Here is a 24919-nt window from a genome sequence, read left to right on the forward strand (position 1 = left end):
CCTCTTTTACTATTCAGACCCCAAACTATCCCACTTTAAACTCCCCCTAGGACCCCATAGCAGCCCCTCCTAGGACCTCAGAAAAGCCATCCATGTATTCTTCTCCAGCTCTCATCTAAGCCCCTTCTCCCTCTTTAGTCCAGCAAGGTCTCAAATTTCCTTTTGCCTCATGTGACATTCCCTTTTCATTACCAGAAATTGGATGTAGACATATTTTTTTATCCATTCACCTATATGGGCACCAGTCTGATAATGCCAACACAAGGGGTGGGCCAGGGGATACAAAATTTGGCCCAGATTCTAGGCAGTCCCATGCAAAATAGGACAAAGAGCAAGTAGGTATGAATTTCAGTAGAATTATAATAAAATTTCATCAATGTTCATTTATTTTATGGTTTTGAAGCTTTACATTTGAATTGCAAAGAATGTTTTTAAAATATCAAAATATGCCAGGAAATATCTATATCATATTTGTCAGGGTCATGTTGTCATATTTGTCATCATGTCAGGGTATGGCTCAATTAAATTTGGTGTAGTTCATTTATATTAGTTGGGGGAGAGGCAGAAACCTTTGTTTTAGGGGGTAAACACTATTCACATGCCATGCAGGGCACAAAAAGTTTGATTTTGTAAAGGAATATAGACTGTTCACATAGCAAAGTAAATTTTTCCCTTGCAGTTAGTTCACATGATATTATTTGCAATATACATTCACTAAGCTATGAGAATGATCCCTTTGAATTTTACCTTGAAGTGAACAATCTAAATCCCTTTGGTCAATCAGCCCCAATATGTAATGCAATTGTAGCATGATTGGTCAACTTAGTGCATTATTTCCCAACCTTTTGAACATGAATTCACATTCCCATTGAATTCACTTTCAGTTCTTCAAGGAACCCCTACTATAATTACTATATCCACAGCTCACAGTACATTGGTGTGCAGGTCAGGAGCAAGAATGCCCCCCCCCCCCTACATATAGCCAAAAAGTAAATTGGTCACAGTTAAACTGACCTGTGAGTAAAAAATTTCTCATTGTTTAAGAAACCTCTACCAAACTCTGGATGAACCCTAGGGTTCCAAGGATACATTGGCCTTGTGTAATTGCACATGCACATTTTTGCATATTTGCATGCTACATTCCTACCTTAAAAAGAGATTGTAGGAAATATTTTTGTAAAAAATACTTTCCAAGCTAAGCAAATTAAATGCTGCCCTGTTAAATTAAAGTCTAATGAATATATTGCCATGTCATTAAATAAACATATTGTGTCCCTGATAGCATTGCCGGCCCTTACTTGCCTCCTTGCTAAGCCTTCCATTGCTTAGCCTGCAAATGTTCTGTTAATGTGAGGTGCCAGGGTAGATCATGGGCCCTGTCTGAACAAGAAATCCGTGCCAATATTTTAGAAGCACCTGAGCTTCTTACAGGAATTCTAGGTTGGCCTGCTCATTGTGTCACCCTGACAAACCCCATTAGACTTAACAGATTGAACATCACAATGATGATGACATTCGTGTCACCATTCTCTGGTAACATATTCCTCAGTGAGGAATCCTCACTATGTCATTCCAACAAACACTCGCCATTGTTTAGTAGCCAATCACTAATTATGCAAACAGATGCATGAAATATCCCTATGTGATGAATGAAATGTGTGACAATTTGACTTGTTGCCAAGGTAATAACAAGAAAGTTTCCATTCATCGTGTAGAGGACGGGAGTATTAAACCCTTGCCAGTAAATCATTAGCCATCTGTATATACGGAATGCAGCTCATTTCTCTAATAAGCTTCAGTTATTGGCAGACACACTTTTATCATCTCTGCCTCAATGCTGTACCTCTCTATACATCTATACAGTCTGCACTATTAATTTTACAGAGCATCCCAAAACACGAGTAGAATCTGCAAAAAGTAAAGTCTACAAAAAACAGCATTTTAGGTGGATCTGAACTCATATCTGAAATAAATAACTATTTGTACCTAATAATTATTATGGCCTGGAAGTTATTTACAAGTTTGTACTGTGCTTAACGACTTTTAGCTGTAGTATAAGATCATCTAAAGATGAACAAAAGGAAGTGAAAAGGTGTTTCCTCAGCTACTGTGTAGGTGGAAAAGTTTCAAGGTGGCCAACCCTGATATATGGTAGGTATGGAGAAAAAATGGAAAGAAAAGACAGGGCTTTTGGCCTTGGTTTCAAACAAAGAGTTATGTATTTGTAATAGTATTCATACATAGTTAATACCAGCAATAAAGTAATTTACCCTGCCCATTAAACCTCATGGCCAAGGGTTACCCGTACTATACATAGATGTGCTAGCGTTCAATGTAAAACAGTTGAGTCTAATTAACCCGATGCGTTTCACCTCTGTGGGCTTCCTCAAGGGGTTTGTAATGTTGACTCTTACGGTCTGGAAGATAAGTACAGTATGGTAACATAGTCATATTTCATATACATATATGCATATATCCTTGCCTGTGTGATATATGTGGGAAACATCAAAGCATCGATAAATTATACATCACAGTAAATACTGAAATATTAAAGAAGTACAAAAAATTGTTGTTGTATTATTGTTGTCAATGCAGAGAACTGTGTGATCAAAATAAAAATGCAAGTGCAAACACATGTGCATACATATACATATGGGGAGTTGTACGTATAAATATATTGTAAATTCATGCATTTATATATGTTAATCTCGAGTTATTATGTGTGCGGTTATCTTGATCTATATAAGTCCACATTTTAGGGTGGTTTACATACCTTAGCTATACTTAGTAGGTCGAATGATGTGTTAGTGTGTAAGTTATCAGAGGAAAAGAAACATTTATTTTTACATAGATATATGAAGCTTACTTTCAAAATATCGCTAGGTTGTAGTACCCAATGTTCACAGGTGGGATAGAGGCACTTTGTTTCTGGGGTGTCTACAAGGAGGGGGGGGGGAGAGGAAGGGGAGGAGGGGATTCCCGGGTGGGAGTTTGAATAGGAGATACAAGGAAGATAGGTGAGAATACAGGGTCTAACTTGTGGTAGGCAGCATAGTGATGTGTATTAAAAAATATATACGTAGAAAATGAGAAATATTGGTGTTATTAGTTTAAGGAGTATAAATTGTATGTTGTGCCAAGTCTGTTATAAGTTCCATAACTATACATATATATCGGAGGTTGCTTAACACAGTTAAAGTAATACACAAGGGTAATATTAATAATAATATTGAGTTAAGTTTAAATGTACTATTATTAGAAAAAGAATAAATTATCATACATAAATGTTTTTCAAAAACATAACAGTAACAAAATAATAATGGTTCTGTCATACATTCACTAAAGTCTCAAATTTCATCCTATTGTGTCAATAAATAAATAAGATATGATGAATATTATTATATATTATCATCTAGAAAGGCTTTAAAGAAAGGGTTTAAAGCTCAGTGTGTCATTTAGGCCAGGTGGTTGTGTGGCTTTTAGGATGATAATCCATTTGAATTCTAGTTGTAAGAGTCTTTTATCTCTATCCCCTCCTCTTGGGTTTGGGGTAAGATTTTCAAAACCCGTAAAGGAGAGTACATTGGGGTCCAAGTTGTGTTTGCTTCCTACATGATAACAAATTGGGGTTATCTTGATAGAGTGGATGTGCTCATACATCCTTTTTCTGAGAGGTCCAATAGTTTTGCCTACATAGAAAGCTCCACATATGCAGGTAATCATGTAGATGACCCCTGTTGTGGAGCAGTCCATGTAGTGCACTGGTTTATGTACAGTGTTGTTGGGAAGAAGAGTGGATAAAGACTCCTCTATCCATGGGCATTGTTTGCATTTCCTGCACTTAAATGTTCCTGGAACATTAGGGATATTTGTCCGGGGGGGTCTGTTCGCCTTTGAAGTACTAGAGACCAATCTGTCTCTCAATGATAGTGATTTCCTGTATGTGATCATTGGTTTTTCCCCTATGAATTTTTTAATCTTCGGGTCAGATTGTAGTATGTGCCAGTTGTTTGCTAATGTTTGGTACAAAAAGTTGTGGTGTACATTGTATCGGGTGATCATACGTGTGGTGTTTGATGATACCGGTTGGTTTTTGTTGAAAAGAAGGTCTGTTCGTGATTGACAGGCTGCTTTTTGATATGCTTTTTTAAGAGTTTCTTAGTATAACCTCCAAGTAAAAGTCTGTTTTGTAAATTGTCAGCTTCTTTTTTAAAATCGTTCTCTGAGGTGCAGTTCCGTCTAAGTCTCAGGTGCTAACTATAGGGTATGCTATTGATTAATGTTTTGGGATGTGCACTATGAGCGTGGAGAATGATGTTACCCGCGGTATCTTTGTGGTATAGTGTGGTGATGATTTGATAGTTGTCCTGGATTTTGAGGCATAAATCCAGAAATGTGATCTGTGTTGTATTGTGATCCATAGTGAATTTTAAATTGATCTGGTTGTTCTGTAGCCGTTGGAATAACTCCATTAGAGATGAGATAGGTCCTGTCCAGATTATGAGCACGTAAGATCATCTAAAGCACTGCTGTCACCAAATGTTAGTTCCATGAGGTTAAGTGGAGATTTGACAATGTAACTACTAAGCTGTTCACTGTTTTCTTTGCTGGAGAGAAAGCTGTGCTCAAGGATTTGCAGTACAAGGATCTCCCTGCTTTGTCTATTCTTTTGATGCTTACTGCAACTTTCCTTCTGCTTTTTATTATTTCTCACCAGTTATCAGATCATCAGTCATCACTGAGGAAGGTCTGATAAAAGACCTGTACCTCTACAATAATGGCCAAACTTAGTGCCAAACAAGACATGCTAAGTCAATATGGATGGAAAAATCACTTTTTACAGTATTCCAATGTTTTATTGGATGATGATCCCTAGATTTTGTGCTTTCTGAACCACCAGTCTCGAAAAATGTGTGCTACGTTTGCTGCGTACTTGTTCTAAGCCAGTGATTTAGAAAGCTAAGATCATACAATGCAAGCAACGAGCAGTTTCAAAAATGGGTCTGTCATGGCAGCCTCTCTATATCTCTTGGTTCCAATTTTGTTTATCTGCTCCCCTTCAATTCAACAGGCAGAACTTTGTTAGTAGACTTTCACTCCTAAAATATATTCTCTTTACTGCCTGCCCTGTAAGGGGCTTACAGTAATCATTCAGCAAAGAGGCTGACCACGCTGTGTGAAATTCAGCCAGGCACTGGAGGGCATACCTACAAATCTAAGTGCAAGATAATCAGGAACATATGGCTCAGTGAGCAGGTGAAAATGGGGAAAACACATCAGATAGTACTTTCTGATACATTTTACGGTAATAAACTAAATACAAACTTTTAATCCGATACAGCATTAATTCGGAGACTGAACAGGATGAACTTGATAAGTGCGAAATGCAGGATTCCATTATTGAACTCCTGCTGTTATGCTCTTATAAATGGCTTCAGTACCAGGTCTGTAAGCTAAAATGCCATCTGAGTGACACAGTAACTCTTGCCTTTTCAGTACTAGGGTCCCAAGTTTAAAAAATTCATGAAGTTTGTATGTTTGCATGCTTTTCCCCAGGCACTGATTATCTCCCACTTCCCAACAACATGCAGTTAGGTTATTTGGCTCCCAAAATTGACCAAAGACTGTAATAATGACATATGATTATGGAAGGGACATTAGATTGGGAGCCCCTTTGAGGGACAGTTTGTGACATGACTATGGACTTTGTAAGTGCTGCTTATAATGTTTCCACTATATAAGTATGAGGTAGTAACTGAGAGTTTAGACTTCTCTATGAACTCTAAAGGTAAACTCCAGTGTTACCTACATTTCTGCCCATCCATTATATAATCCTCACCTCCCCTGCACAATGCAGGTCCTTTATAAATCTGTGCTTTGTAACTTTATTTTTATAAACAAGAATTCCTTGTTATCTCCATGAGTGCATCTTTATTTGGTGACAGACATATAATATTGTATTTGTCTGTATTCTCCCTATCTATGCTAACAATGAATTATTTTTCCTTAAATATTTGCTGCCATATATTTCAATCAATATAAGTCAGAGTAATTTGTGGTCATTGCATTGGGTGGTCTGGGTTCTAATACAGTTAGTTCTTAAATGCCCACATACCATCCCTTTAGACCTGCATCCTTGCAAGATGTAGACACTTCTACGAGATAGTGTGTTAACAATAGCAGTTTGACTTGTTGAACACCTTATTGTGATACTGATAGAGAGTAAAAAACACATCTTGCTGCATTACCTTAAAAAGGCAACGTCCAAAACTTCTGAAAGGAACTTTTGTCCAAGATGAAATAATACATTTCCTTACTTTGAAGTGAAAAATATATGGAGGGTCATTGCTGAGTTTTCAACTCTTTTATGAAGCAGTTGGTAGTCAGTTCTTGTTCCAATAAAATGTGAACTGATAGAAAAGATGGTAAAGATCAAGAGCAAGGACTATAGAAAATTTTAAGAACCATTAAAATTTGAGTTTTATCTTCTGTTGGGTTTTTTACAGATGTAAGACGAAGGTCTATCCTGATGAACTTCCGAACACAAGCATAGTAATAGTATTCCACAATGAAGCCTGGAGCACACTACTACGGACAGTCCACAGCGTTATCAACCGATCTCCCCACCATCTTTTATCAGAAGTTATTTTGGTGGATGATGCAAGTGAAAGAGGTACATTTTATGTCACATTCTCTTACAGTTTTCTGGGTCAGTGAAGATGATGGGCAAATCAGACTGAATTATTAAACTTGACAGATTTCTTGTAATAGCAACCACAGAATCCTGAGCTGTACAGAGATATTTGTACCCTTTAATTAGAACTTGCAGGATACCTGTAAATCTCTTGATTCTGTGTTATCCCTCCATATTAAAGGAAATCTAAACCTGAATCTGTCATATCCTCAATCTGACTGCTAGTTAAATTTGATATGACAGTATGACCGTACAACATTCCTAATAATGTTTTATTTCTGATCACCAAGCACTGCTTAGTTGTAAGAGGGTACAGGAGTTATTTGCAAATTAATTGTTGGAGTGATTTCCTAATTTTGGTATTACAAGGCATGGTGCCAGACAAAAAGGGGACTTTTACCTTTCTTGCAAATCTCCTTTGAATTAGGGTATATGTCTCAGGACAGATTATACCATGTTAGAAAACAGAAATGGAAGAAGAATGAAAATTAAAGGTTTAATCTTTGACCAACTTCCACTACCTTTTACATTTGATGGGCAGCCTCATTGATTATTTTAGAAGTGTTTTAGGTGGGCCAAAGATTGACTTTTAGATCTGAAGTCAAACTTTGCATATTAGAGTTTCTCAGCTTTTAAGAAACTCCCACAAATCATTCTAAAGGCAAACAGTTTTCTGAGTTACTGGTTCCTCAGCTTCTTACATGCTAACATTTAGGCATCTTTATTGGAGGGATAGGTTTACAGTCAAAAGATGATTTTTCACTCATTTTTATGCATATTAAACTGTTATTGTACCTTCATCATCAGATTTCCTAAAAGCGCCACTGGAAAACTATGTTGGGCATCTTGAGGTACCAGTGAAAATCTTAAGGATGGACCAGCGGTCAGGACTGATTCGGGCACGCCTTAGAGGAGCCAATGTTGCAAGAGGCCAAGTAATAACCTTCCTGGATGCTCACTGTGAATGTACAGTTGGATGGTTGGAGCCATTGCTGGCAAGAATAAAGGAGGACAGGTATTATATATACCTCTATGTTTTACTGTCATAGGCTTGTTTGTAGAGGCATGAAGTACCTTTTTTAATTAAAGTATATGGTGTACTTCTGAACACATATGTTGGTAGGCTACTGAAGGATGTTTGAATGTTAGGTTGCTATTTAAAATTCCAGGGCCAGTATGCAATGCAAAGATGTGACAGGTTCTCTTTGCCATGTTTGTTTTAGGGGAGTCTCTTTTTGATGCAAGAATCTGTTCAACTTAAAGGGACAAAATACAGTTACAATTTGTGAATCTTAGAAGACAAAAAAAGCAATTTGTGTGCTGGTGGTAGGGTAGGCACATCAGTTCTGCTTGTAAGCGCATTGGTATATGAAACCATTGGGGTGGCTGGAAAGAATAGAACATTGTGAAGTATAAACTATTGCTGGATAGGCTTTTCTGCAGTCTAATGTTATTTTATTGCTAAATTCTCTATAGTGACATGGTAGAATATCGCTGTAGTTTGGATCATCAAAGGTGTAAGTGTATGCTGTTGCTGAGTGATCTTCTGAAAGGTGATGCACTCTCCAGAAGAATCAGATTATACACTTTCTGGGTATGCTCTTTAGAAGTGTAAGGGTGAACTGCTTCTATGTGCAATAGTAGTTAGGTCAAGTTGGATGACTCCCTTCTCAAGAATTATATTATGTTGGGCAAAATATTATTACTCCAGAATATTATTAAAGCATAAATTCAATAAACAAAAGAGAGAAAACAAGGGCTTAGGCTTGGCAGTTCAAATATTTTGTAATAAAAGAAAATGTATGATATAATATTTATTTACAATATATTTAATCTGGCAAACATAAACCCGTTTTCCCTCTTTTGTTTATTTAAATTTATATTTATGTGCAATACCTTGGTGTGTAATGGTGGACTGCTGCTGGGTGCACTCACCTGCAGTGTGATGATTGACTGCTGCTAGGTGCACTTACTTGGAGTGTGATGGTAGATTGCTTTTGGGTGTACTCACCTAGATTGTAAGCTCTTCGGGGCAGGGTCCTCTCCTCCTGTGTCACTGTCTGTATTTGTCTGTCATTTGCAACCCCTATTTAATGTACAGTGCTGCGTAATATATATCCTGTTTATTAATAATAATAATAATAATAATAATAATGATATAAATGATAATGTGATGATAGACTGCTGGTTGGTGCACTCACTTAGAGTGTGATGGTAGACTGCTTCTGGCTGCACTCACCTGGTGTGAGATGGTAGACTGCTGCTGGGTGTACTCACTTGGATTGTGATGGTAGACTGCTGCTTTGTGCACTCACGTGATGTGAGATGGTAGACTGCTTCTGGGTGCACTCACCTGGAGGAGGATGGTAGACTGCTGCGTGTACTCACTTGGATTGTGATGGTAGACAGCTTCTGGGTGCACTCACTTGGAGAGCTCATCTGATTGTGGGGGTAGACTGTTACTAAGAAGCCTTACATGGGGATTAATAAACCACACTTCACATATTTTCTGTAGAAACAGATCACAAACTTTGGTAATACGGTAACTCTTGCATCAGTTCAATTAGGCCCTGTCCATCCACCAAACTATTGAGATTCTAAACATTCCTTCATGGAAAGCAGAATGTACATCAGGATAAATCCTTGATTCTTTCCTTGTTTTTATCTGATCTAAAGGGGAAACACTATGCCCAAATTTTTGTGGCAAGAACTTCTGACTCTTTCAGTATATGATAATAGTCAGCACATCTTCTTGGATTGTCTTAGTTATTTTGGATTCAGTGATGTCAGTTTTTTTTTTTCAAATGGACATCTGATAATAGCTATTACTGAGTCAAATATCACTGCACATAAAGCGCTGTACAGGAGGGCGTGAACAGAATTGATCAGTTTCATGCCATTTCTTATTTTCTCCTTTAGGAAAACAGTGGTTTGTCCAATAATCGATGTAATAAGTGACGACACATTTGAGTACATGGCCGGTTCAGACATGACTTATGGTGGATTTAATTGGAAATTGAATTTTCGCTGGTATCCTGTTCCCCAGAGGGAAATGGACAGAAGGAAAGGAGACAGAACATTACCAGTAAGGTAAATAAATACTATATATTTCATGTATAGATGGGTATGCACATATTTTTACAGCAAGAAATCAATAAAGATAAAATCAAGAAAAGAGCAATCAGTTGCACAACGTGAGATGGAAGAGCCTTCAGGCAGGGTGGCACAGCAGTTAAACTACACGTATGCATTATAAACCTAGTGAATCACAAATGTCATTTAGATTGGTGTGGATGACAGCTGGAACATCTTTGGAGCGTTTCGTCTGTATTTATAAAGCATCAACATAATATGCAATGTTCAGACTTTATAAAACCTCTAGTTCCTGTCCCACAGAATATATTGTCCTTACAATATTTACACAGATATAAGAATGCTAAGATCAGTTTGGTCAACAGGTTTTTTTTGGTTTCTAGGAGGAAACCAGAGCATCTTGGAGGTAATCCAGACAAACATGGAGTCTATACAGCTAAAACATCTCTGTGTCTATGTTAAACTCAAACTGTAGAAGTTTTGCAACTAATTGTAGTGAAAAAAAAAAATTGGCCATGTTAGATCATTTTGGGGAAACAACTGGTTGGTTTGGTTTCCCTCTAAATAAGACATTAAAAATTACCTTTGTATTAAAATTACCATTGCAATGTCTGTACACAGAACATTTTTTTGTATTACACAGTACTGCAATAGTGTGCATACCTTTGATGGCACATGATACCGTTTACTATACTTCAGAGGAAGCCCATAGTTCCATCAGTTGGCAATCCAAAGTGGATCACGGAGTGTAACTATGTTTTTCCTTTCTGCTTAGCATGAATATTTAGGTCTGAATTGCAGGGGCAATCTAATGTGAATTGCCAACTGAAAGACTGATCCTGCAGAGGAATGACTGTAGGTATGTCTAGCTGCAGGGCCGCCATCAGAAATTCTGGGCTCCATGCTGGGTAATTTTCCTGGGTCCCCTCCCTCATGTTTAAAAGTTCCAGCTTGGCAAAAGTAACGCTCTTTTCATTGTTGCTCAGTATGGAGTTACCCCTTGATCCCACTGATTTTGTCCTATTGGGTGTGCTTTAGGGTGTGTCACCCTAAAACGGAGTCTTACGGCCGAAACACAGACTTGCTAAGGGTTTCTAGAAAGATTTAACCTTAACTAATTACAAGGCAATTAACTAACATATACTTATTCTAATATTTGGAGTTGTAATATATTTTTAATAGACGCTGGGTTTTTTTTCTTTACTTTCTTTACTAAATGACAGCTTTATTCTGGCTTCTTTCGGTCGATGAGTAAGAACAGACAAATAATGGCTCTTTCTTCATATCATACAAAAGATCTGTTTAGGCCTACTGCTTTCCTTGTATCATTATACACTATTAGGAGAAATCGATCTGTTAGCTCTTCACAAATGTAATAATCTATAAATAAATGTTTTTCAAAATTTCCATTGTTTACAGTACAATAGTACAGTTCTATAATACAAGCGTGGTCATTCCTTTTTTCCTCTAGGATATAAAGCACTTCTTCTCTGTTCTGGAAAAGTGAAACTCACTTATCTTCACCTGTCAATAGAATATATCTGAATGTGCATCACATTCCAGCTGCAACTGTGACACTGTTTATCTATGTCATAGCAATTACTGAGCTAGGATATCATACAGAGCCTGCATGATCCTATCCATGTGCTGATCACCAGCACCATCTGCTGTAAAAACCTGAGAAGACATAAAATATGATACTGCACCTGATTTATTAATGCAAACTGGAAGAGGTCCATTCATATTGATGCTTTGTAGGAAAGTGCATTTTTACAGTGTGGTGCAATAAATTTTGAATGGCACCCAATGCACCTTTCCAGCATACCCTCAAGGCATGGGTGTTTTGGAGCACCCCAATGTTCATTAGTGAACCATTTGTGCTTTGTAGTGTGATGAGTAAAGTTCTGGTGTGTTGGGGTGCACTGCTTTAAAGATGCTGTATGTTAAGGCTGCCCATTCATTTCATCATTTGGCTTACCAGAGCACTTTTGAACGCATAATAATAGGGCTGAATGGGCTTTTTATGTACACTTGGATCACAGGCCTGCATGCATATTTGAGTGGTCTTGAGCACACCAACTGCAGTCATTGAACCTTTTGTGTCTGATTGTATACTCAGTGTTCATTGTGCATGTTGACCATCCAAAAATGTTTGACATTGTGCTTTAGCCCAACCCAAAATGTGCACATCAGACTTTTTTTTAAAAGGATACTGATCTATTAAATAAAAAAAAAAAGTGATATTTGCTAAACAATGAAATGTCCTTGAACTATGCTAAATGGCATGTAAAAAAAGCCTTATACAATATACTGGTATAGTAAAAAGTCAGCAAGGATATTGCAAAACACCCAAACATAGAAAATTCCTATGGTGGCCAGTGACCTTTAGGAGCATATCCCAAATGAAAAAAAGAAAAATCTGAAAGCATAGAGATAAAAGTACATTCCAAAAAACATTTTTTAAAGCCATTTAAAATTTTTCATTTCATTGTAAAACCCCCCAGCATTGCATTGTCACCATAATTACTGAAGGTTCAGGCGATTTATAAGAAAAAATACTCATAACTTTGGTGGAAATGTAAATTTAGTAAATGGTCAAAATTAACCAAATTACATTTTTTAAAACTATGAATTTAGCAGCAAAATTTTCTTAAAAATCTCCTGCTGACTTGACTTTTAATGACTTTTCCTAATCAGCAATACAACACTTTTCAACGTAATGTTCAAAGATGTTTTTTTACAATTTTTAATGATAGCAATGCAAGTTAAACGTAGTTGTATTCCGATATAAAATGCACATTTTAAAATGCCGTGATTAGATAAAATTAGTTAAAATACCTTCTATTTTAGGAATGTCACAGCTAAATTCTATAAGCATGCGATTTGTTTGTTTGCATACAATGGATGCATGTTTACTTGTTTATCCCTTGGTAAATCAGTCCCAAGGCATACAAGACTGGAGTAATAAATCTACTATACATTCAGAAAAGTTACACGGAGCACACTAGTGCCTCAACATTTTCAAGCCGCAGCAAATTGACAGGTAATAATGGTAATACTATTGGACTGCAGTAGCGCAGGATCAAACATTATCATAGAATTTAATTAAAAATTAGCACAAATAGGTTTGTGTTCCCAAGTTAGTTATTCAGCTCCCAGCTGTTATAATTGTTTTCCAGTACAGATTAGAAAATGAAAGGAAGCATCTGGCTAATATGAAATACTATGAATAAACATTTCTATTGCTTGGAATGTGTACATCTGTAGAAATTTGCTGTACAGGTCTTCCTGTGTGCATGGTGCTGGAGCATTCAAGTCTTTATAAATGGTTAATTTACATCAACACATATTTAATAATTTCTTGGTATTTGTTCAGTTCTCCAAATAAATGCATCTCAATGGACATTTGGCTTTTTCAATCAATGTAACTGGACATTTGGACTTTTTTTGAGCTTTGTCACTCCAATCAAGCATGATAAAAAGCTTACCCCACATGATTTATTGTTAGATTCTGTGCTCCAATGTGGTTTAAGTGATTTGATAAAAAATTTTGCAAAAGTTTGTTGAGTGGATTGTTCTATTGGTGCTCTATTATTAAAGTATATATAGGGACTTATTGATTAAAGCCCTCCAAGACTGAAGAAGATACTCTACCATGGTTGTCATCCAGCAAACCTGAAATGGATCCGATCCAGGATTGAAACTATCCAAGAACTAATAGCCAATGATTTTGAAGAAATCTATTCCAAGTTGTTGGATCACGCTGTTTCTCCCATGATAGTCTATCTTCTCCAGTCTTGGAGAGCTTTAATAAATCAGGCCCATAATGTCTATCTATATTATGTTGTACAGATTCACAAATCTCTTCCCCTTCTTTTCTCCAGAACACCTACGATGGCAGGAGGCCTTTTCTCTATTGACAAGAAATATTTTGAAGAGCTTGGCACATATGATTCAGGAATGGATATCTGGGGTGGAGAAAATCTGGAGATGTCTTTCCGAGTAAGTGTTACTTAAAGAGGACCTAGACTAAAAAAAAAAAAAATAAACTTACCTTCAATCCCGCAGGCAGTCTGGTCCATCCGGGGGTGTCTTGCATTTAGTCCCGCGTCGTCCCAGCACCGGGAATCCGCCATCTTCGTCTGTTCCTCATTGTTTTTCTTCATTGTTTTCATCGGAAAAAAAAATTGCCGATCTCACGCATGTGCAGTAAGATGGGTACATTTTTTTTTTTTTTTATCCTACATCACCCGATCTTGCACCTGGGTTGGGTGACATAGGATGAAAACGAAAATTTCCACCAAAACTCTCCTTCTGAAAACGAAAAATCTTCTTCTGCGCATGTCTGAGATGCTCGAGCATGCACAGAAGGAGCACCCAAGAGCCTCTGGGGATTCCTGACGTAAGTATCCTGGGAGGCTTTGTGCTCCTTGGCGATCGAGAATTAGGGGACCATGCTGCACCCCTTTTTTTTTTTTTAAAAAAAAGGGTGTTGCACCTAAAAAAAAATCAGAAATTTTACCTCACATAAAACGGTTTTCTACCCTTTTATGTAAAGTGAAAATTCTAAGTTAGGTAAGCTTTAAAGCAAAAGTTTAATGCAAGTTCCACCAAACAGCTAAGTATTTTGATAAAACACCTACATGCATGGTTCTACCTACCAGAAGATCCATGTGCCAATAAATTATGTACCTATTATATTGAAGGGGAATATACTTGCATGACATTGTTGGTGTCTGTCTATATACTTTTGCTGCATTGCAGTGTATTTTAATATCTTATATTATATCTATATCTTTTTAATATCTTATACAATATAAACAGCGAACACAGGGTAAAGCACACTTCAATACAGTGGTCGCCAACCATTTTGGACTGACAGACCACTACATTTACCAGCTCCAGATGGCGCATGCGTGGGGAGCCGGGTGCCACGCAAAGAGGGAGAAACTTCCCCAATGTTCCCCATTATTCTAGAACCCACCCACTCGGACCTGCGATGGGAGAGTGGCTGAGTTGTGTCCAGAGACTAAACCGGCCCACTTCCCTAAGCCTGGGATCCTTAGGGGAACATGTCCGTGGCTCTGGCGGGTGCGCCTCCCAGGCAGGGTCCTTCTCCTGACCCTGCTAGGGGGCACACCAGCCAGAGCCACGGACCACCAAACTTTTCTTGCCAACCACGGATTGGCGACCGCTGCTTTAATACACATGTACACATAAATGTAAATTAGGTCTTAAAGGGACTATCAAGGGTAGGGTTGTGATTGCTGTAGTTCCTACACTTGCCTATAGCAATCCCAAAACTTTCCTGCAACAGCCTAAACTCGTGTGTAGAAGTGGAGCTTAATGGGGCATTTGGACACACTTATTCTTTATTAAAGGCCATAAATTGACAAAACATTTTTTATTGGATGCAGTAAAATGTTCATTCTACTTCACTTGTAACATGCAAAATAGATTACCATGTTTTTTATCTATTTTTTTTAAACCCTGCAATATGTCTATAATACAAGATACTTATATTGTGTTACTATACAATCTTATCTGTCAAAAAAAGTATATCAAATCCAGATGAAGATCTTGCGGATGAATATCCTGAACAATAAAGACTTTTGATGGATGATTGATGATGGAAGTTGATAATTGGTTTGGTCTGGAAGTATTCATAAAATAAAAGAGGTTAATGGAAAATGAAGTGTTCCTATAAAAAAAGACCTTTCTGCAATTATTTAAATGGATGGGTTTTTTTTAATGTCTACATTTATTAAAACTTTTGTGTGCATAGGAAAATTACCATTTACCTTCATCAAGACATGTTGGAAATAATGTTGGAATGGTTTAATATTTGGGGAAGGAAGAAAATTTCCAGTATATGTGCTAATTCTGTTCTTTGTAGTCCAAATATTATTATAATAATGAGTATTGGATGTGGATGGAGCAATGATAACATTTGAAGCTGACTCCCAGACTGATACTGAGGACAAAGATTGATGCTGCTTTGTATTCATTAACAGGTCATTACATGTATTTGTTAATGCAGTAAGTGTAGGCATAGAAAGTGTATTTGGCTTCAGACTCAGACAGCAATCCCCTGTACAGCTGGGCTCAGGTTTGAAAAGGCAGATGCAACACAAAGATCCAGTCAGCAGGGCTTCAGTGTTCAAGTGCTTACAGGAAACTTGATCATAGGAGAAGAGAGTGAAGAAACAAGCTTATAAATAGTGTTTGTGTTTGAATTCAGGTTGTCATTATATTCGACCCGTATATGGCCGTTCGAATTTGGATAGACCCGTCCCGAAAAAACACACAGGCTTGAATTCAGCGCTCTGAATTCCGGAATCTCCCTTTAACAAGGTGACTCCAAGATGTCCAACCATGAGGAATAAGTACAGGAGTACATAATAGTATTATGTACCCCTGTACTTATTCCCCATGGTTGGACACCTGGCATAGTGTTGGTGTTCGAATTCTGGTTGTCCTTATATTCGACCCGAAAATGGTTGTTCGAATTCGGGTAGGCCCGACCCGAAAAAAACGAGATTCGATGGTAAAAATTCGGATAAACAAAATGTAAAAAAATGTGTTAAAAAAAATAAAATTTTTTGTTAAATTCATTTACTAAGTGTTTGTGTTTAACTGTTTTTTTTTTTACAGGTTATCTCTTAAGCTACGTACACACTTCCAATTATTATCGTTGGTAAACGAACGACGAACGATCCTGCACGATATCTGCGAACGATCGTATAGTACCGATCCTGTACATACAGATAACGACACGATCGTTCGCAGATATTGTACACACGATAGATGCGATCGTTTGAACGATACAGGAAATGACGTGCACCACAGGAAGTGAGCGAACGTTCGTTCACCGCGCATGCTCAGACCATGGACGATCAATGAACGACCGTACACACGATAGATGGTCAACGATCGTCGTCCAATCCGATCCGCCGGTCCGGTCGTTTATTTCCAACGACTATCCTCGTTCGTCGGCGTCGTTGGTTACTTTTTTTACGAACAATTTTTGCCCAATCGATTGTTCGTGGTTCGTTCGTCGTTCATTCCCAACGATAAAAATTGGAAGTGTGTACGCAGCTTTACTCTTTAACACACTTTCCAGCACTGAAATATTATGATACATTTGATACATTTTTCTTTTATCCACTGCGAGAAAAATGTAACAAATGTATCATTTTACTGTGCATGTTACAGAGTAAGAGATACTTGCCAGCCAGGCATCTTCTCTGCAAGATTCCCCATTTATCACATCTAGTGCCTTGTGTTTTTGGATAGAGAAACTCTATCCAAGAACACATACTACTAGTACAGTGCAGCAACAGCAATCAGGATCGCTGCTGCAGCCCTGTAGTATGTGTTTTTAGATAGAGTTTCTCTAGCCAAGAACACAGGACTCCCTGTATTCTTAGATAGAGAAACTCTATCTAAAAACACATACAACTAGTAAAGGGCTGCAAGAGCAATCTGATTGCTCTTGCAGCCCTTAATAGTCGCTAAAAATAACCCGAATTCTCCCACCATTGACTTCAATGGTGTTCAAATTCGGCATTCGATCACCCGAAAAATATCTCACTATTTGATCAAATAGCTGTCAAATCGAATAGTGAGATATTCAACCAACACTAATCTGGAGTCACCTTGTTAAAGGGGGCTTCCGGATCCCAAATAAGTCACTGACATATGACCTCTTAATGGAGATTCTCCTTTGAGAGGTCATATGAGTTCAGTATGCCTTTCTGATTTTTTTTTTTCTTTCCTTGTACAGTGTTGTGCAGAGCCGTGGGAGTCTTGACATGTCTTTTTAAATGTATTTGGAAGCTGTAGAAGCTCTACACGGTCCCGAAAAATAAGCCGAATTTTCCCCCGGTTGACTTTAATGGTGTTCGAATTCGACGCTGGATTGCTTGAACAATATGGGTCTTTTCGATCGAATAGCCGTCAAATCGAATAGTGAGATATTCGACCAACACTACTTTTAAGTCTACTTCTTCTCTTTAGATTGTCTAAGTACAAACTAGAGAAAGATAAGTTCTGTCCTGCAAGATGGGTTATGATGTATGATAAGGCTGTATAAATTGCAGCTAGGTAGACAGGAAAAAAAACTTTTTGTCTTTACCATAATATTGCACCTTTCATTTGTCTTTTTTTTTTTTTTTTTTTTTTTGGCAGTTGGCCATAAAAGTCTGTACTGGCATATGGCCACTTTGAATAAAATCTTGCAGGGAAATGCAAAATTTAGTCCAAACATTGCTTTTATCAAGGGGAAGAAATTTCTATCCTCTGTTGGTAATATTCTTCTGTGATTAACAAACCATGGTCTCCATTTTGCAGCTCATTTATAAAATATATGCTGTGGTGTGTAGCCTGTGATACCCCATGACATTCTCTCTCCCTAATACACTTGATATTGACAGATCACATGATTAAATTGTTCCTCCTGGGTTTTTCTGCCATGCAGGTTAATTGGGCTTCTAACTTCAAACGTATTCCTACCAGTCTCTTCAACTCCCATCCCAGAAATTCGGTGAAAATGCTATTGCATGACCATTGGTTTTGCAAATAATTTGGAAAGTTAGCAGTGGATTTAAAATGTTTTCCCAGCTATAATTTAACTTTGCAGAAAAACTGCACTTTTTCCTTCTTCCTTTGAGAAATCACCTATAACCTATCTTCCCTGGAAGTTTTGGTGACCTTTAAATTAAATGTAAAATCTGCAAATTAAATTTGAGAACATTTTTAGTATTTTTTTTTAAGTTTTTCCACCGGGGCAAATCACAATCAACTTTACAAACATCACCTGCCCATTCCTTTAATGCACATAAATGTGCAAATCTCCTTTTAGGTATCAGTTTGTATATAAGGTAATTTATACATATTACGCTAATGTTTAATTTTTTATTCCTGTTTGTTTTTTTTTCTATATTCTGGAGGTGGAAGGTTGTACGGTAAGGGGACATTGCTTTTTCATGCCAGGTCCCCTTTAATCCAAGTAGTAGTTTCAGGCTTGTCCCTTCCCCTAAACATCTCCATGAATAACATCCTGACACCATCTAGATTTTAAGCCAAATCTAGGTCAGAAGGTAAGCTGCAACTTTCTGCCTGTTTAAACTTAAGTAATGTTCAATTTTTCTGCAATTCATTTCTACTGTACACATTTTCTCTGGCCAAAAAGACACTCAGTAAAATAAAATTGGAATATTGCTTCTAAAACCACTGAAGCTTTGTACAATTAATCTATAATTTGATATTTCCATGAGTTATAAATGACTGCAGATTTCACCTTTTCCACTCAAATGTGCATTTGTGTTAAATTGGTTTTTGCTGCGCTGTATTAGATAAGGTTATTTTAAATAAAACAGACAAGACAGCCCAAACGGCGGCAACCAAGAACTCACTCATTAGATCTGCTGTAAGGTATGAGAAGAGAGGTCGCCTATTTTAAAGATCACCTGTCATGTATACTTGTGGAATCGGCTATTTCTGGAGCTTATACATTATTCAGTTACTTGATTCATTAGGAACCAATTACATCACTGAGGCACAACATTTTCTTTCCTACAAAACAGCCTCCACAATCTAAGTTTTCTCTCTTTTACAAAATACAAAAAGACTGTATTATCTGGTGGAGTGGTGGGATAAATATACTGTATTTCTGTATATTATATATACTGTATATACTGTATTATATATATATATATATATATATATATATATATATATATATATATATATATATATTATTTAGAACCTGGTGGCCACCACTTTAATTTCCTTACAGTTTTATGTTATAGATATTCCAGCATAAAGGGACAGTGAATCTGGTAACACAGGAGCAAAAATATTGAGTAAAATTACTTTCTATTACAGATAACATGTGCAATAGTTAACAATTATATTTTTGCAGTACAATCCACATTCCTTAATAAATTCTTGGGAAAAAGGTCACCATTTTGATTGATGGGTGGGAGTGGGGATAAAATGAATACAAAGAAAAGATGTTCTGCATCCTACAGATTCAAGCTTACCGAGACTAATAGTAAACCCATCCATGATAGCATGTATGTCCTTTGACACAAGGGCCTGGTTTAATAAAGCTCTCCAAGATTGGAGAAGATATTGTGGGAAAAACTGGGTAATCCAGCAAACCTTGAATGGATTTCCTAAAATAATTTCCTATTACTTGGTAAATGTTTTCAATCCTTGACCAAATCCATTCCAGATTTACTGGATCATTAAAGTTCACCCATGATAGTCAATCATCTCCTTTCTACAACACATATGTCCTAACTGTGCCTGATTTGGGAGAATATCAGTCTTTCAGATCCATATTCCTTTAATCCTTCTTGCAAAATGTATTTTTTACCTACTAAACAGTGCAATGTTTATCCTAAACCTTTCATCTGACTTCACATGCTTTATCAAGGTCAATGATTTATTTTAGGAAGAAGAAAAGGATAATGTGACAATCCCAGAGATTGCCTTGTCTACAATAAATCATCTCCATTTTTCTGTCCCAATAGCAATAGCAACCAATCAGCATTCCTATCCATCTGACTTCAGTAAAGTGAATTCTGATTTGCTGTTATGGTTTACTGCACTTTGAAGTTTGGGCGGAAGCTCCTCGAACTACAGACTGTGAATTCTGGGAATAGTTAACTTTTTGTTTACAAGTTAAAACTGTGGTTGTATTTGAATCCTGAGCTTTTCTACATTTAGATTACAGATTAATATTTACAACCTTTTCTGAAAGTTTTAACTGATTTACACTATATATATATATAAAACTTTTATTTGACTTTTAGATCTGGCAGTGTGGAGGATCTCTTGAAATTGTAACATGCTCACACGTAGGGCACGTCTTCCGAAAAGCCACTCCCTACACCTTCCCTGGCGGAACAGGTCATGTGATCAACAAAAACAACAGGAGACTAGCGGAAGTCTGGATGGATGAATTTAAAGATTTCTTCTATATTATATCACCAGGTAAGTGTTCTGTGCTTACAAAAAAACTACAGTTCAACAGAAAAAAAGCACATGCTGAAATTATTACACAACACATTTTTGTTCTGGATTTAGACACACTTTACCATATACTACCAGGTAACTATTTTTTAAATAAACCACAACCCAAACCCCATCCCTCAAACCCCATAATTTTAAAATGCTACCCCAGAACCTAAAATTAATATTCTTCATATCTACCTTGACCTTGATAAACTCAAAAACTAAACCACCATCTAAAGTTTTTAACTGATATTTACCAAGACTTTGAGGTTTCCCCCTTAACTCCTAAAACCTGGCCATTTATACACTCCAATCTTAATAATAAACAAATGCTACACATAAGTATGGGGTCAAATGGCCAAAACAGATGTGTATTAACAAGGATGTCCCTACATAAAAGCCTTCCTCCACTGGTCTGCTTTCTGGTGGGGAGACTCCAGGGGCTATGACCTCCTTGCACCTTGCATTACCAGGCCCACTTAGGTGTCACTTAGATTTTGTGCTGCTGTAAAAGCCAGTAGGAGGATTGTAACTAGTGTTGGTTGAATATCTCACTATTCGATTCGACAGCTATTCAAATGAATAGGGCGATATTGTTCGGGTGATCGAACGTCGAATTCGGACATTATTAAAGTCAATGGGGGGGGGAATTCGGAGGTATTTTTCAGGACTGTGTAGAACTGCAAGAGCAATCAGGGGAGCGGAGCTGACAGCTCCGCTCCCCTGATTGCTCTTGCAGCCCTAGCTTAACTATTGTATGTGTTCTTGGATAGAGATTCTCTATCCAAAAACACAGGAGTCCCACAGGATCCCTGGGCACTAGAGACTAAATAGGGACAAGTCTCCCCATTCATTCACTAGTGCTCTGTGATTGGCTGCGGAAAAAAGGAAAAACCTGATGATGCTTGAGCTGTCATCAGGGTTTACCTTTCCTCAGCCAATCACAGAACACTAGAGGTGATGAATTGGGAAACTTTTCCTCATTTAACCTCTAGTGCCCGGGGATCCCACACTGACAGGAGGATTCCCACGCCCACGGCTGTGCAGATAACCTGTAAAAAAATAAAAGTTAGTTACACAAATCATACACATTTAATAAATTACTTTAACATTTGTTTTTATTACACACAAATTTGCAAAGTCGAATCCCGTGTTTTTCGGGTTGGGTCCATCCAAATTCGAACAGCCATATTCAACACTAATTTTAAAAACAAAACGTTTCAATAGTTGAAACATCTAACAAATCTATTTCCATGAAAGTATCATATTTTATTTCTTATTTTAGCCGAAAGCAACCTATAAAACATTTGCAAAAACGTCCTCTTTTTGGTTGCAGCTTTCCAGGGATTATCTAAAACTGCCCTTTTTCACTGCCTCTGGAACAATACACTTTACTTGCAGCCCCTTCAAACCAACAACACCTTGGGATCACAACGGTTTCCTTCATATTGCCTAGGGACACCACACCTGCAATTGGCCCCCTCCATTGCCAACCTTAACCAGAATTACCATTTCTCTTGAGCACCTCAAACCACCAAGAACCAACAAACCAACCCAAATCAGCTTGGATAGTTGGGAGAGTTGCAGGGAACCTTGATCCTGATCTTTAAAGAAATGTTCTTTTTCTTGTTGACCCCATTTTAACCCCCCTGCCCCCCTACCACTTCTTCCTGAACCCAGTCACCTCATCAGACCCTTCCCTAAACCTGCGCCTGCCACATTAAACCCTTTCCTGCCTCCCCCCTGCCTCTCCACTTAATCATGGCATCCTTTCACCTAACATCTTTTCTAGCATAGCTCCAGACTTTCAAACTGATAAATAACAGTCTTGCACACATTTACTTTGATGCCAATATCAGGATTTCTTCACAAGTAGTGAAAAGCAACTATATAAAAGCATGACATTCTGAAGACCCTTAAACAAATTAGCAATGGTAGCTTCTATATTTCCATTCTAAAAGACTCCCTTTGTTTGGGTATATGAGCTACCTATCACAGGCACACAAGAGGACATATAAATCAGAAAATGATAATTGTAAAAATGTTTTTCTGTGAGTACATGGAGCTCCTGTTCAAAGACAACTGTATTGGGGTTCTTTTTATATCTCTAAATGAATATATTTGCCCCATAAAAGTAGTATTGCAAAAGTAATTATTTCATAAAGGAAAAAGTTTCTTTTACATAGTTTTACATAAAAAGGGTACCTCTACAGAGATCAAAATAAAAAATTTACAGCAGGAGGCAAAGGTTTTTGCCGGTACATTTATTTATATTCATCTCAGGAGTCATTATATTGAGGGGACCCAAAGTGCAAATTTTGCTTTTGACTACTAGAAAATGGCACCGTATTGTGGTTGAAGCCCCTCTTTTGTTTAGTGGAATTTATGACCCTGAGGGAAATGGAGCGGATGGGGTGTAATGTCAGATCACTGACCTCATAGGTGGGAGATTTAATCTTTATATTAAGTGTACAACATTCTTGGAATCCTGGGGTGATCAAATGACTTCTTTTACCATTTGCTTATAGTTTTTAGTCTTTGATTAGCAAAAATTTACTGTAAGAAGTACTAAAAGTTAAAGAAATAAAATGTTAAGTGTTTCAGTATTTTAGAAGTGGATTGCTCCAAATGACCTTTACGTGAAAGAAGAGCATTAAAACTTAAATTGTTTCATTTTCCAGTACAGCTTTAAGAAAGTATTAAAGTGCAGTATGATTTAAAAGAATAAAACAACCTTTTCCTGGTTGCAAGAATTAAGCTAGTTGTGGCTTCTCGAAATTTATTTTTACTGTTCCAATGAACACCGACCTCTCCTTACCAATATGTCAAAGCCATGAGCGTTGATTGTTGGAAACAATTCCATTACTGTGTGCAGGAGGTTTCTTTGTCAAAATAGACCTAAAGCTTTACAGTTTCATGGGTGAGTCCACAGCATAGCCATGAATATAACAGGAAAATATATATGCAATATAACAGACAAATATAAAATTCTGAATGCCTAGCGGTTCTTGGGTATATGCACCTTAGGCTGTATACTACTTTCCAGATGCACAGTGGAAAATTTATGTAATTGCTTTTTCACCCCTAGCTGTCCAACTGTCCTACATACCTTAACATGGGAAACAATATTTCATACATCTCTGCATCCCAAATCCCTAATAATTTTCCCCCAAAATGCCTAATTAATCGCTGCTCAGGCCCAAAGCTTTAAAAATGTCTGCATCCCCTGATCCCTCATAAATCTTTACATTCACTGATCACACATTAATCAGTTTCCCTTTTGATCCCCTAAAAATCTCTATATCCCCTGATGTCTCTTAAATCTGATCCCCTAATAATTTCTGCATTCTTTGTCTCCTCATACATTTTTCCTTCCCCAGATCCTCAATAAATCTCAATTTTACCTTATACTTTACAAATCTCTAATCCCTTGATGTTTAATTCATCTTTGTACCTCCCAATGGTTCATAAACCTCCAAATCTCCTGACCACACATTATTCACTGCATCTCCTGACCCCTATAAATCTCTGCATCCCCTGATCCCACAACAATGCCTGCATCTTCTCATTCCCTATACGTTTCTGCATCCCTCACACAATAATCTCTGCATCTTTTGATCCAATTATATTCTCTGAATCCCCTGATTCCACAATAATCCCTGTATCCCTTTCTCCACTATAAAAAAATACATCCCCTGATCCCACATCAATCCCTACATCTTCTGATCCTCTATAGATATCTGCATCCCCTGATCCCACATCGATCCCTACATCTCCTGATCCCCTATAGATATCTGCATCCCCTGATCCCACAATAATCCCTGAATCACCTGATCCCTGATCTTGATCCTAGATCCTGTTATCTTTAATACAGTCCTCCATCCTTTCATAAATCTTTCCATCGTCTGGTTAATCATAACATTTCTGAATCCTCATGACTTTATAGAATCTGCATCCTCTGAAATAAAAAAAAAGGTTATTCTTGCAGTTTTTTGTTCTTGTTATCTGAAAAATGCACTTCTCTTATGCATCATGCACATAGGAGTCATTTCTGTATTTTGAAATAAAAAAAATCTTTGTTAGTTTAAAAATCATAGCTCCAAGCAA

At 37.3% G+C, this 24919-nt stretch overlaps 1 protein-coding gene across 5 annotated transcripts in view; it reads left to right on the forward strand.

Annotated features, from left to right (window-relative positions):
- GALNT13 (polypeptide N-acetylgalactosaminyltransferase 13) overlaps positions 1-24919 on the forward strand; it is a 198016-nt gene that overhangs the window by 116772 nt on the left and 56325 nt on the right. For all 5 annotated transcript variants that reach the window (XM_072418163.1, XM_072418162.1, XM_072418166.1 and 2 more), the window contains exons 3-7: positions 6507-6673; positions 7502-7709; positions 9614-9784; positions 13672-13789; positions 20611-20791. In XM_072418163.1, the coding sequence (XP_072274264.1) occupies positions 6507-6673; positions 7502-7709; positions 9614-9784; positions 13672-13789; positions 20611-20791 (845 nt within the window). The remainder of the gene's footprint in view (positions 1-6506; positions 6674-7501; positions 7710-9613; positions 9785-13671; positions 13790-20610; positions 20792-24919) is intronic.

This window comes from Pyxicephalus adspersus, chromosome 7, assembly GCF_032062135.1.
Source record: "Pyxicephalus adspersus chromosome 7, UCB_Pads_2.0, whole genome shotgun sequence".
NCBI classification, from domain to species: Eukaryota; Metazoa; Chordata; class Amphibia; order Anura; family Pyxicephalidae; genus Pyxicephalus; species Pyxicephalus adspersus.